This window comes from Phaethon lepturus, unplaced genomic scaffold (genome assembly GCF_000687285.1).
Source record: "Phaethon lepturus isolate BGI_N335 unplaced genomic scaffold, ASM68728v1 scaffold50781, whole genome shotgun sequence".
NCBI lineage: Eukaryota > Metazoa > Chordata > Aves > Phaethontiformes > Phaethontidae > Phaethon > Phaethon lepturus.
The window spans coordinates 7,996-21,465 of NW_010520836.1; the positions used below are offsets into that span (position 1 = coordinate 7,996).

General features: G+C 44.2%; 1 protein-coding gene across 1 annotated transcript in view; it reads right to left on the minus strand.

Moving 5' to 3' along the window:
• The window catches only part of AKAP2 (A kinase (PRKA) anchor protein 2), a gene marked incomplete at its 3' end in the record, with an annotated part of 13,961 nt that extends 6,684 nt beyond the window's left edge, over positions 1–7,277 (minus strand). The window contains exon 1 of the mRNA XM_010297510.1: positions 4,891–7,277. Coding sequence (XP_010295812.1) covers positions 4,891–7,174 — 2,284 coding nt within the window. The remainder of the gene's footprint in view (positions 1–4,890) is intronic.
• Positions 7,278–13,470: the final 6,193 nt, after the last annotated feature.

A 13,470-nucleotide genomic window follows, 5' to 3' on the forward strand; every position in this document is an offset into this window, starting at 1 on the left:
TACAAAGGAGATGGGAAGAATGGGGCTTCACACAAGCAAGAGCAACTATTTTACAGATGCTATCGGCATTTTTTAAGACACCTGCACAGCAGAGAAAACTTTTCAAAATAAGGTATTTGAGCAAGTCAAATTGTTTTAGGAGACTAGTCTGTGCTAGAGTCAGGGGAAAGTTGAAGTACGTAAAAAAATGTCCCTGTGGTAAGGTGGAGCCTCACTACCACTCCAGGTGAAAGGTGGGCTGCTTTGGTCTTCTTGAACATCCGGTGAGTGACATGAACATGCAAAGACACATTTAAAAAAAGAAAACATTTAAAAAAGAATCTCTCGAAGATCCTCTCACTTCATACACATCCTCCATTAGGGAGGGAGTAAGAGAACAAGTGACAAATGACCTGGGTCAGGATGCTGCTAAGGCACTGCTGGAGGTGTTCAGGGTATGAGTGATGAGCAATCCAGAGGTATCCTTGAAGAGAATGATGAACTTTGCTTTTTTCACACCAGTGCTTATGAAGGGGTAAGGAAACAGTATCTTCCATAAATAAACTCAAAGGCTTCATTGCTGTTCTAGCCTTTCTCAAAATTCTCATTTTAAAAAGGGTTTCATGCATATGTGTTATACCTGATCCTTATTCTTTACACGTATACAGGGCATTAACATTTTTGCAATGGCCATAGATGTTAAAAAAGTCTTGCCCCAAAGTTTCTGCTTCTCCTCCCACCATACAAAAACGTATCTTCAGGCTGTGGTTGAACCCGAGAAGTTTCCTTAGTGTAGGTATTTACTGGTGAAAAATTAAAGTGGAAGATGGTTTTCAGGCTGACGTGCCTCCTCTGACAGAGGCTTATGCTCCACAGCTGTCATTCAGGGGAAGAAAGCAAGGAGAAGAAATAAGACGACAGCACACACACATCCCTCACGATTTGGAGGGAACAGTTCCCTGAAATGTAAAGGTATCTGATCACTGGCATCTCTAAACTGCAAGTCCCTGCACTGGGATTTTGCCATCCACTGAACTTCTCTCATCTAGTTCATCAACTGCCGACAACAGAAGATGACTGCTTGGTGGGCAGCTCTCCTGGATGTGCATGCAAATGGGTCTGAGCGCCTGCAGGCGAGTGCAGGGAGCGCAACATGCCTTGTGCCTCACCTGGCAATACTTTGGTGACAAACACCAAAAAGGCAGATGTGGCAGGTTCAGGAAAGAAAGCTTCTCCCAGGCATGGCTTCTTGTTTTAGGGATCTCCCCATGACTTGTCATGAGACAGCAAATACTCACAACAGGTTTCTCTCCAACAGAAAAGCCTTCACTGAACCAAGACGCCTCATGTAATGATTTTCATAACTCCTTTGACGAACAGGATTACTCAAGCCAGTTGCTCAACACCTTGCCAAGTGCAGCAGGTGCTGCAGCAAAACAACACAGGAAACTTCCAAATTTAAATACAGCTCCACAAATATCCATGACGACTGTCCGTTTAGGCATGCTTGAGCATTTTTTTGGTCTTTCTTGGGTTTCGTCATGCAGGAAACCCAACTTTTTTGGGAACGGAGCTCGCATAGGTTCTTCCCTTCACCTTTCCAGGAGTACTGTGGAGAAGGTCTTGTTCTGTGTGCACACAACACATAGTTGTCCTTCTGCTGAAATTACTGTCTTGCTCCAGTGATCTGAGATGGGTTAAAAGGCTGCCTCAATGTATCCCAAACAACTTTAAAGGATACTTGTTAGCAGTACAGAACTTTATTACTAAGAATCAGGTTGGCTTGTGCTGGCTGGTTGGCAGACACCAAGCTTAGTGTTACCGTCAGTTCTATGAAAGTTGTATGTCAGGGTGGTAAAAACAGCCTGCTTGCTGTCTACAGTAATTAGCACTTATTTCACATATACACCCACATGAATTGTGTTAATCTTCCACACTTCAGAAATTAGCAGTTGAGTTCACTGCAGTTCTTTTTGTGGTTTGTGTTTCGGTTATCCACGTAATGATGTTCCAGGGCAGTGAAGTGGGACTGGAGGAATAAATAACCAGGGAACACCAGCAGTCCCAGTAAACTCTGGGACTCCCAGACCCCTACTCTGCCACCACCAACGAACAAGCTGACAGGTAGGCCACTGCGACGCAAGTTAACCACTGCACCTCCTCAAAAGAGTTCCAGTGAGTTTACACTTCCCCACTTAAGGATTAGCAACAGATTTTTCAAATTTAGACTTGACTCCCTAATCCCTTTCTGATGAGGTAGCCTGATGTTAAAAGAAGAGTACCAATTCTTTCTTTGGGAATGGCAATTTGCTGACAGACATATCTCTTTTTTCTTCTTCTTCTATTGTCGTTATCACCATTATTATTAGTCTTATTATTACTATTATTATTATTTTTCTATATGAAATCAGATATTCAGATTACAGTATCAGACATGTTCTACAGCGTATTTCTTACTGTGCCTACCACAAGTAGATTTTCTTTTCTGCTCCATCAATCACCTCTGTAACTGGATGCAATGAAACTTTACAGGCAGATTCTGTTGCCTCTGTTGAATCACCTTTTGCCTCTGTTTTTGTGAATATTGAAAAGATGCTGCAAATATTAAAATAAAATGAAAGTTGCTGCACTCTTCCAAGGGATTGCATGGTATTCCTTCTCCCTATTTTTAAGGATCACAGAATAAGAGAATAATTAAGGTTGGAAAAGACCTTTAAGGTCACCAAGTCCAACCATCAATCCAACACCACCATGCCCACTAAACCATGTTCCAAAGTGCCACATCAGGCTGGGCCTGATCCTTTGGTTGCCCCGCACATGCCCTGTGAGCACCCTCAAGATGAACGGCTCCATGATCTTCCCTGGTACAGAGGTCAGGCTGACAGGCCTGTAGCTCCCAGGATCCTCCTTCTGGCCCTTCTTGTCATACTGGCAAGCCTCCAGTCTTCTGGGACCTCCCTGTCAACCAGGACTGCTGATAAATGATGGAGAGTGGCTTGGATGCTTGGAGTGGCTTGCCTGCAAGCATCTCTGTGACACAGCTGGCTAAAGGGACAGCAAGGACAAGATGAGCTGAGGGTAGGCACCCTGCATGGCTATGGTTGCCAAGTTAATTTCTGCCAGCTGAGAGCTCTGCTGAGTACATCCGCTGTTTATAAAGCACTGAAAGTAGACGATTTAAGAATGACTTTGGCAATGTTCTTTGTGGTTTTTGTGATCAACGACAACCTTACACATTGCCACATATTCATCTTTTCTTAGAAATTAATTCTTTGCCTTGTCACCAGCTGCAAATTGCAGTAGCTTGAGTCATTGGCTAATAGATCCCAATTTTATTTCTTGAACAGATGGCAGTTGGACATTTAAAGGAAACTGCCTGGAATGATTCATTATAAATGTAAGTTTATCATTCTCACTAGAATGTAATTTACAACGAACATTATAACATCAGACACAAAGTAAATGCCTTGTTGTGTAGAGAAATAAGAATGAGTAGAAGTACGCTGTTTTCCCAGATGCTCTGTTAAAACAAGCATTAGTGTCAGCAGCCCTTCCAACATCACTTGTGAGTAAAAAGCAACCATTATCTGCCTCATTTTGAGTGCCTGCAGCTACAGATGATGCTGTTTTTGAAAGCGGTCACGAGTACACCTTTACACAAGTTGGCCTAGCTGAAGTCTACAGTGCCCTGTCTCTCATATCTTGTCAGTCATTGCTCAAAACACCTCAGTTTATGGATATCAAAAATGCCGTTCTGTGGGAGTAATAACAATAGCACTTCAAACAAATTGTTGACATCTGCCATATTTGGCAAGAAACACAGGTTAAAATCATCCTGTTTGCAGAAGAAACAAAAACAAGTATTAGCTATTTGTGTGTTGCGTAACACTCCAAGTTCACAATCAGACTGGGTAATGGATTACATCCAGACCTTATTCAAGTTTGCCATGACTTTCAAAAGAAAAGAATCACCCTGCACAATTTCTGGAAGCATCACTGGCTCAGATTTACACTAGTGGAAAAAAGGATGGAATTTAAGTACTCTGGCCAAAATTAATACTTCGTCACAATGATCACTGTTAATAAAAACTTCTAAGTACTTGCAAAGCATATGTAGGTCAATACTCACTAAACAGAAGCAAGCCTGGCATGTGTTTCTATTTTTTTTTTTTTTTAGATTTCTTTTTTAATGTTACATTAAGAAGACATGAGTGCTTGACTTTATTTTTTGAAAAGGGGAAGGAGGAGAGAGATATGCTGCTGTAACTGCTGTGAATGCCACCACAAAGACCCAGAAGATGATCAGCTGGAGGAGGACTTCTACTGAATGTATTAAGCATTGATGCCTATTTAATTCAGTAGTGAATGACATCAGCTGAAATACATGGCAACTCACTGTTGCTCTGGAGATCTTTTTACCAGACAAAGTTCATTAAGACGACCAAAACATATCTGAAAACAGAAAGCAAAACACACACAAAAAGAAATTTGATGCAAAACCCCTAAAATCTGTAAATTTGCAGATTTGCACTTCCTTAATGACTGCTGTCCTTCCTTGTGATGATCCTAAACTTCAGTGCGTGGTCTGAGTACCCCAGTGATAGACATGTCACACTACAGAGTGGCAGGGGATGAACAGAGTGCAGGGTTTCCTAATGACATTCAGCAGGGTATGTAAGTTAATTCTGGGCTATAGCTGGGAAAAAACAATAACATCCACAGGCATGCTCACAGACAGAAAGTTGGGTTGTCCCATGCCCTCCTCCTCACTGCAGTTTCCAGGCAGATGAAGTCATGACAACCCTCCCGCCCCCTGCAAAATGACATATTCATTCAAAAATGATATAAAACCGAATCTGACTTGACCCTTCAGTCATGTTTCACTTCCTCTCCAGCGCTTTGGCCTCTTACCTGGTGCAGTTTTGTAAGACACGGTTCTGGTGGGCATGGGTGGTGCACTCTTCATAATAGGGCTCGGTGCCACCTGCAGACCTTGTCGCTGCCTCTTCAGCTCCTCTTCTCGTTCCTGGGCAGCTCTGATCTCTTCTTCTATCATTGACAAAGTCCGCTGCTTCCTCGACCGTAACTTGAAAGGGCCCACGGTCACTTCAGGCTCCTGGGTGGCCAGGATGGAGGCAGTGCTCCTCAGCTCAGCAGCCTCTGAATACTTGCTGAAATAGCTGACTTCGTGCCTATTTCCCTCCACAAGGAACGGCTGGCTGGCTGAGTACACAGGCGACTGCTGCAAACTCTTCCCTTCCCTGAGTCCTGAGTCTTCCTCTTTTGAAGTCTTTGGTACGGTGTCCCTTTTTTCTTGAACAGGTGAAGACACCTGGGGTGGCTCAAACATTGGGTTCTGCTGCTCCTTGGAGGCTGGAGTTGGCCCGGTGGTGGCTGGCTGCTCTTTGACTGAGATCTCTTTCTCTGCTGGGATTTCTTCTTCCTTGCAGTTTGCTTCATCCGCCTGCTCGGCTATGGCTTGTTGGATGGCATTTTGAACCAGCAGGCCAGCCTGGTACTCCAGCTGGTCGTCAATCAGCATGGAGTCTGCCAAGGCAGAGGAGGGCGAGTCACAGCCTGGGTCACTGAATGACTTGGAGATGCCTTCACCCCTGCATTCCGCCGGAGTGTCGGCCTGTGGGGTCTGAGGCAGGGAGAAATCGGCCAGCGAGTTTTCCTGCAGGGCACTCATGGTCTCATTGGAGGCACCACTGTCGCTGATGTTATCCATGCTGAAGTCATTGGAAAGGGTCTCCAAGACAGTGGTATCCTGAGACCTGACAGACAAGTCATCCAAGCCAGAGTCGAGCTCCTCTGGAGGGGAAGAGGCACTGCCTGCCTTTGGGAACTGGTCTAGCACGCCCTGTCCGTCGTCCTTCACCACTGTGAAGACCGCTCTAGCACTCATAAATTCTCCATCTTCCACCCACAGTTTTGAGGCCTGTCCGCCTCTGGGGACATCACTGCATGGTAACTCTCTTACTGGGTCAGCCGTGGTAGTCTGAGCACTCATATCATCTTCTGAGGTACAGGAGACCTTCTGTGCTTTGACAACAGTGGCACTGTTACCCTCAAACTGTCCTGTTTGCCCGCACACTGATATAGGTCTTGTTACGGAGGACAGTGGCCTGTCTACATGCGGAGAATTGAGGCTTTTGTAGAAGGGTTTGATGGAGAACATTTTGGGTGTTCCTGACCGTCTCGGTGGGGCCTGACTCTGAGATGGACCTGAATGCTCCATCAGCTGGAACTGCTTTCTGGCAGCTGAGAAGTCAATTTGCTCTGTGACAATATCCTCTTTCTTGATATTGACTGGCTCTGGTGGTACAAAGGAGCAGCTGACCTGTTTGGGGGATGTTGGTGCTGTACCTTGCTGCTGCTGTCTCTCCTTGCGCTCCTTGTACTTCTTGTGGGACTCCAGATGCTCTTCATCCAGTTGATCCTCCAGGCTCTTCTCTTGGGGAGGGTTCCACCATTTGGCGGCAATGTTGGGGTTTTTCTTGACAGCCTGGCTTTTAATGAGTTCCCTTCTTTCCTTTTCAAGTTCCATCATTTCCTCAGATGGTCTCACTTTGCGGACCCTGTATTTTTCCTTCTCTTCCTCATCTTCAAAGAGCTTTGAGGGCTTTTTGTCTTCATGGAAGGCTCGTAGTTCAAACTTAGCCTCTTTCTTAAGAGTTGTAAGAGTTGCTTCTCCATCCTTAGAGGATCTTCTAGAGCTGTTTGAAGAAGTGGGACTTCCTGGCACCTTCAGACTCTCCCTAGTGTCTTCTTTCAGTCCACCCAAGGAATGGCCATTAGATTTCAGGTTCTCATCTGATATGCTAGCTTCACATGGCTCAACTACCCAGGGTGCCTGCTTGTCCACTACATTTTCTTCCCTTTCACTGGATACTGAGTCATTATTGACATTAACAGATGCTCCCGAGCCATCCATAATGGTGACTGCACTAGGTTCAGGGGAAGATGTCCCATTAAAGGTATTATCTGCAGCAGAATCGCAGCAGTTTGCCTCCAGCACTTCATCTAGATATCTGATCTCTTTAGCAACTTCACTGTCCAGAGATTCATGCCTGTCCTTAAGTCCATTGTGGCTGGCAGCAGGGGCAAAGAAGTGGGTTGGATTGTCAATGGGATGTGGTGAACCCACTGTGGTGATGCTTTTATGTTCAGAAACTGGAACTTCAATTTCCATTTTCTCTTCCTTTGTAGCAATCACAGTAGCTGGTTCCAAGAAATTGGCACAGTTTTGGTCTCTGTTTTTTCTCAACCTGATGTCATCCTCAGGGATTCTGGAAGATTTCTAAAATAAAAAGAGAACAAAACTATGATGAAGTCCTAAAAAGCAACATTTTATTTTTTGCAGAGTAAACACCATCTGGAAAGCAAATCCTAGCACTTCTTAAACTTGAGATTAAAGCAGCCCCTCACAGTGTGGGAAGGCAAGGCAAATCATTAACACAAAAAATAGAAAGTTACCTTACCAGAAGCTGGACAAAGCACTAAAACAAAAACAAACTTTCATTTAAGTATCTCCTATCTGCTCACCATCCTCACTTTGTCATTATTACATGCCTGTGTCCTACTGTGTCACTAAAAATGAGCTTTGCATTTCCAAGTTATAAATGACTTGGCAGTTTAGGTTCTTCAAAGGTTTGCACATGCAGCACACAATACCTATATCTTGGTATTTTAAAAATGCCTTCTGCACCTAAAGGAAGTCTCATGCTTCTACAGATGCAAAGTATTACTGCCCCTGTTTTGCAGAAACAGATGCTAAGATGCAGAAAGAGTAGGCGATTCATCCCAAGTTAGGAAAAAGGATGTGGCAATAGCAAGGAATGTTCATTTCTCAGTGGATCAATCCTAGTCATCAAACACAGGGTAGAATTACATGGTGCTGGAAAGACACAGGGTCTTTCTTCAGCCCACATGGAAACCCACATGCAACTGGACCTGGGAGACAGGAAGCATTTGCAACTCCCACGGCATGAAGACCACCACAAGGAGCATGACAGGGACCAGAATCATGGTCTCCTCCCTCCCACTGCTTTGATCTGCAACGCAGATGCACTGCATTCATATCTCTCCCTGATGTGTTGCCTCTGCTCTCAAGGAGGGTATTGAAAGAAACACTATGTTCAGGTATGGGCAGATTTTACTGCTCAAGCAGTCTACTGAACTTCCTGTGAGTAAAGTCTGAAGGAACTTCTGATTAACCTGGTAATATGACAATGAATTTCTCAGTAATTCTTTACTGCTGAAAGGCAAAAAAAGGAAACACACATACACACACACACACAAAAAGAAGAGGTCATTTTCAGCATTATTCTTCAAAAAGAACTTGCTAACTCTTCCTAACTCCTGAAAACCAAAAGTGACACACCTATTCACTTTGACTAACATTTCAAAACAGAAACCCGGTACCTGAGATCTCCGGCCTCTTTCTGCATGTGCTTCTATGTGTGAGGCATTGGCCTGGGAAGCAAAGGGCACTGATCGAACCCTGTGAACTCAGTGGCCACCCAACAAGGGCACCGTTGCCTGCTAGTCAGCTCCACCCTTGCCGTCCCTTATCCCGCATGCTGGTAATACACACTGCAGCGGAAGATGATCAGCTAGGAGCACAATGGCACTTACCAGTGACCTGAAAAACCACACTGCCTCTGGGTGTATATAGGCAGGAAAATGCATTTGACACGCCTTAAGGAATTATAGCCAGACAACTAGAAGAGCTCTCTTTCTAAAAGCACTTTGAAAGAGCTTTCTGTCTAATTATGTAGTTGTACACAAGTTGAAGACAATGCTGGCTTCAGCCATTACATAGTTTCTTCTTAATTGTGCTTAAACATTGGGAAAAACCTTCAAAAACAAACAAACAAACAACCTGCTTTTGTCTCTATATTTTACTTGACGTATTTCACTGGTTCTACTTGCATTTCGTTTGCTGTTGAACCTAGAAATTCTCCAGCTGAAGCTTCTAGTAGTACTTTTCTTAAAGCATATTACATTTTTCACCATTTAAATATTTAAATGTGGACAGTTTCTCTTTTAGTCCTATTAAGGATATATTCAAGAAATCAGTTGTTCTGCAAACAAATACAGAACCAACGGTGTAAAAAGTCCTTACTTTTTTGAGTGGGCACTTCAGGAATGAAAAAACAAGCTTTCTTTTAACCTGAAAGGGCAAGAATTGCTCTTGGTTTGCCTGCAGAGCTCCAGGTCTCATGACACAACGGGTACTCAGGTGACAGGACTAAGACTGCAATACCTTTCTGGTATTTGGATTTAAATCCCCCCTGCCTGACTTGCTGATGCAAAATGGGGAATGTTGCTACCTGGAGCAGTCTGTGCAAAGGGACATAAGCATCAGTGCAGGACTGGCTGTCCCCTGTCACACAAACCATGAGTATGCTCCTACTAACATTTGCTTCTAAACAGACAGATGAAAGCCTCTAGGACATTGGTAGCTAACTACATGTCCTGTGTAGCTGCAAGAACACACCTTCAACAGACACTGAAAATCAGGTAATGAAGCTGTGCACCCCAGCCACTGAGACCCATCTCCCTGCAGAGCCAAACAGGAGCCAAGGGCCCGCCAGTCCTGTGCTTCCAGTACCTCCATGCCACGGAGCTGGGAATATGCCCCCCGTTGTCCAAGAGACCCCATTCACTAAAGCCTGTCTACTTCCATCACTGCTTTAATGTAAAAACCGTTTCAGATCATATTGCGTTTGGGTCTAATCCAGGCATTCATTTATGACAGCATGTCAGCATTCTGAAAGGGCATGCGTCTGTGCAATTAGCGTGGCACATGTAATTATGTAGTAAGACAGACAATTATGCAGTAAAACTTATGACGAAACATTGCTGCTTATGGGAGGGAGTCTTTCCTTACCAGGGATTAGTAACTGAGCAAGGAAAAGGGCTCCCAGAAGGGCAGAGAAGCCAGGGAGGAATGCTAGAGGAGGAAAAAAAATACAATTAAAAAAACTACACCGTTTTTCCCTCAACACGTTCTAGCAGAATCTGGGGACAATTTTGTGAGGTCATGGCAATGCGGTATGCTCCAGACACTCCTGTGAGGAGCAAAAGTCAGTCTACTGATGAATTGCCTGAAGAAGGTAACTCAGAAGATCGTAAGGATGGAAGCAGCTGACAAAACAAAGCTTTTCAAGACAGTCCAGCCAACAGAGCCTGTCCCTATAACTGGCTGGGTCTGGGAGAATGGCACATGTTGGGATGACAACACCACAGGTGGGAGGAGGTTTGGAGGAGGAGGGCGGTGGGATGCACAGAGACCCCATCTCAGCTGTTTGGCAGAAGGAGGGGAGCTTGCAGGGGACTGCTTTTGCTCCTCGGTGGTACGTACGTACCAAGGGCTTTGCATTTGCTGCCTACGGGGAGGAGGCTTTTCAAAGCCTGCACCATTACAAAGGCCTTGTAAATGGGAAAAGGGCCGCATTCAATCCTAACTGTAATCAGCCATACAGCATTCACTGTGATTCCCATGCACTGCTCATCTAGACCCAGATTTTCCAGAAGTTACATTTACACAGTCTCTGAATGTGCATTCATTTCTATTTAAGTCAAGATGCAACTGGGTAATTAGTGTCAACTTCCACAATGCTGCTGCACTTTAGTAAACTCCAGTTATTAGTAGCTTAGAGAATTATTAACATATTTCCTCCTTGGTTGAATTCTTCATCTACAAAAGTGTAAGTGTTTGGGCAATCAGCTCTTTCAGAAGGAAAAAAAAGTGGGTGTGCTGCTAGCCAGACCCAGCAAACACACTGCTAGTGCCTGCCTTTGTTTGATGCAATGCAAAATGCTTACGACAACATGTGGGAGGCAATCCTTCTGAGCCACACTGACATTCTTCTGAAGCAACAGTGGAGGGGAGAGAAAAAGATTAAACAACTAAAAACATTTCATGATTCTACAAAATCTAAAACAGTTTCCTCAGAAGCCTCCTGTGGCCTTCTCATCACTTCTCAATCACTCCAGCCAAGTTTCAGGAGAGTTTTTGATGCTGTTGGTCTCCTGACATCATCAACTTTCTATTTCTTCAGGTTTCATCCTCCTTTGGAGATGTCCTGTACACACCTGCTTCTCCTCCCACTGTCTGATCAGAGCAGGTGCTTTGTGCAATCCTTTCCCCTCGGTTCTTGGGCCTGCCATGCCTCTAGCAGTTTTAGTATGATAGTGTAACTTAAAATCACATTTGCACATGGCTGACCTAATCAACACCTAATCAACACCTTCCAAAACCATCTTCCCCCTCTTCACCTACTGTCTTGGCCTGCCTCTCCGACGCCTCTTTGCAAAGGAGAAGGAACCTAATAATAGATTTGCCAGGAGGTTGACTCTGGCAAACTTTCAGGAGAGCTGCTGCTTTCATTCAGCTCATCTTTTTGAAGAATGCAGTGACCACCTGCGTCACAGGTGGAGCCAGTCCCAAGCACTGCCAAGATGCAGCAGTTTTCTGCACCTCTGTGCTTCCAGATGGCCACCCTGTCCAGAGAGAAAACCCCTAGCCAACACAGGTATTGCTCCACTCTTGCTAGCAACAGCAAGCATTTCTTCAGAAAAGTTGTTTTCTGTAGAAGAATGGTATGACACAGGGGTGTTGCAGTTTTTAACAGGCAACAAAAGCAAAAGCAGAGTCCTACAAGGTGCTAGCACCCATCCCTTGCAGCTCATGTTCACTACCACGCAACAAATGTTCAGAAAGGTGCCACCATCCCACCCCACCCCAGATAGGAATGACAGCCCAAACCACTGTGCTGGCTCCCATCTCATGCCAGCTGGTACGCTCCCTCCCATGGCAGCCTCTCACAGGGCAGCTGCCACCACCTCCACCTCCAAAGATGTGGTGACCTCCCTCATCACCGGACAGACAAGAATGCTCCAGGTGGGAGCCTTTGCAGAAAGCAGTCTGAAGAAATTGGGCAAACACTTTTTGTTTTTGAAATTTCCTGTTCGGGTGAGCCAGGAGAAAGCAGCAGCAAAGAACTCTTCAAAAAATTCTGGAAATAAGGAAGAAAAGGGATGTGGCTGATGATGCGGAGCTCAAGGAAAGGAAGGGAACTTCTACTCATATTACCTACAGGAACCATGTCTTTTCATGAAAAAAAAAGCCCAAAACCAAATTGTTGTCTTCTTGCTCCTGTGTGAAAAAGTCCCATTTTCTCATCCAAAATTTTTATACTGACTCTGAAGGGTTTTAAAAATGCTATGGAAAGTGTTGTCCAAAAAATGTACAATTTTTCACTTAATGAAATTGGATAAAATTCAAGTTTCAGAAAAAAAAAGAATCCCCCAAATCCAGTTGCCAAATTTTGTTGAATTTAAGACATGTCAGGCAGATGCTGGCACTACCTTGAGTAGTTCCATTCATAATGCTACTTGAACACAAAAAGCAAAACCCTGCCTGCTCCTCTCACAGTGAGTACGCAGTGTCTTCAGTACACAGACAGAAACCATTTCTGATGACTAAAATGTGTTCGTGTTGAGTGTCACAAGTGACATTCTCTGTAAGCAGCTCTCTACGCTCTTCAGTGACTTGCCTGAGGTAGCCAGACAGTACAATAGGCAAACTTTCTTCATGGAAAGCTGGCGTATCTCCTTCTAAGCACTTCAGAAATCACAAGAGCACAGACTAACAATCAATGCAACTTCATACTACCTCCCTCTAAGAAGCAGTGGGGGGCTCTTTTGGAATACTGACAGTAATAAGGGTCGTGGGGATACAGTGCCCAGACAAGTGGCTACTTGGAGAGCTTGCTGTGTGGCATTTTCTGAGTGGTTTTCTGTATGTCCTTTTTTTGTCTGTTTTAGAGAAAGAGTTGTGGTCGCATTTGCTCAGAAAGCACGTGAAAGGCTTTGCAATATTCTTTTTCATTCCAGCTGAGCCAGAGGCTTCAGCTCCCCCATCTGATACACTCTAAAGCTCTTTTACCAAATCAAAGTCCGATCTTCTTTTGCTGCTGTAATAAATTAAGGATGGAGAAAAATGGCTCAAATACCTTAATAATGAACATATACTGTATGGTAGGATATTTTAATGACGAGCATGTAATGAATTATACCATATTTTTCCAAACATATCTCTGTAGGTCCAGTATTTTCTGTGCCCTCAATGACAAACACCTGAAGTTCTTCCTGGGCAAGCCAGGATCTACCTTTGGAATAACCCTTAATATTTCCCACTAACTCCAAGGTATACAAATTGGAAGCAGTTTTCTACACGTGGGAAGCCACCTGATCCTTTATGCCAGTTATTTTCTCTTACTCCCTAAAAATACAGATTTGGTCTCTCTGTGAAGAATTTGCAACCCTAATGACTGGATTTCAACCAGGGGCAAGAAAAACAGATATCTCCTTTCTTTAAATTAAATGCTTTTGCAGCTGTTATAAAAAAACCAACAACCCAAAAGGCTAACTACTTTTTATGAAGTCTTTTCATTCCTGCAAAGAACTGTAATTGCA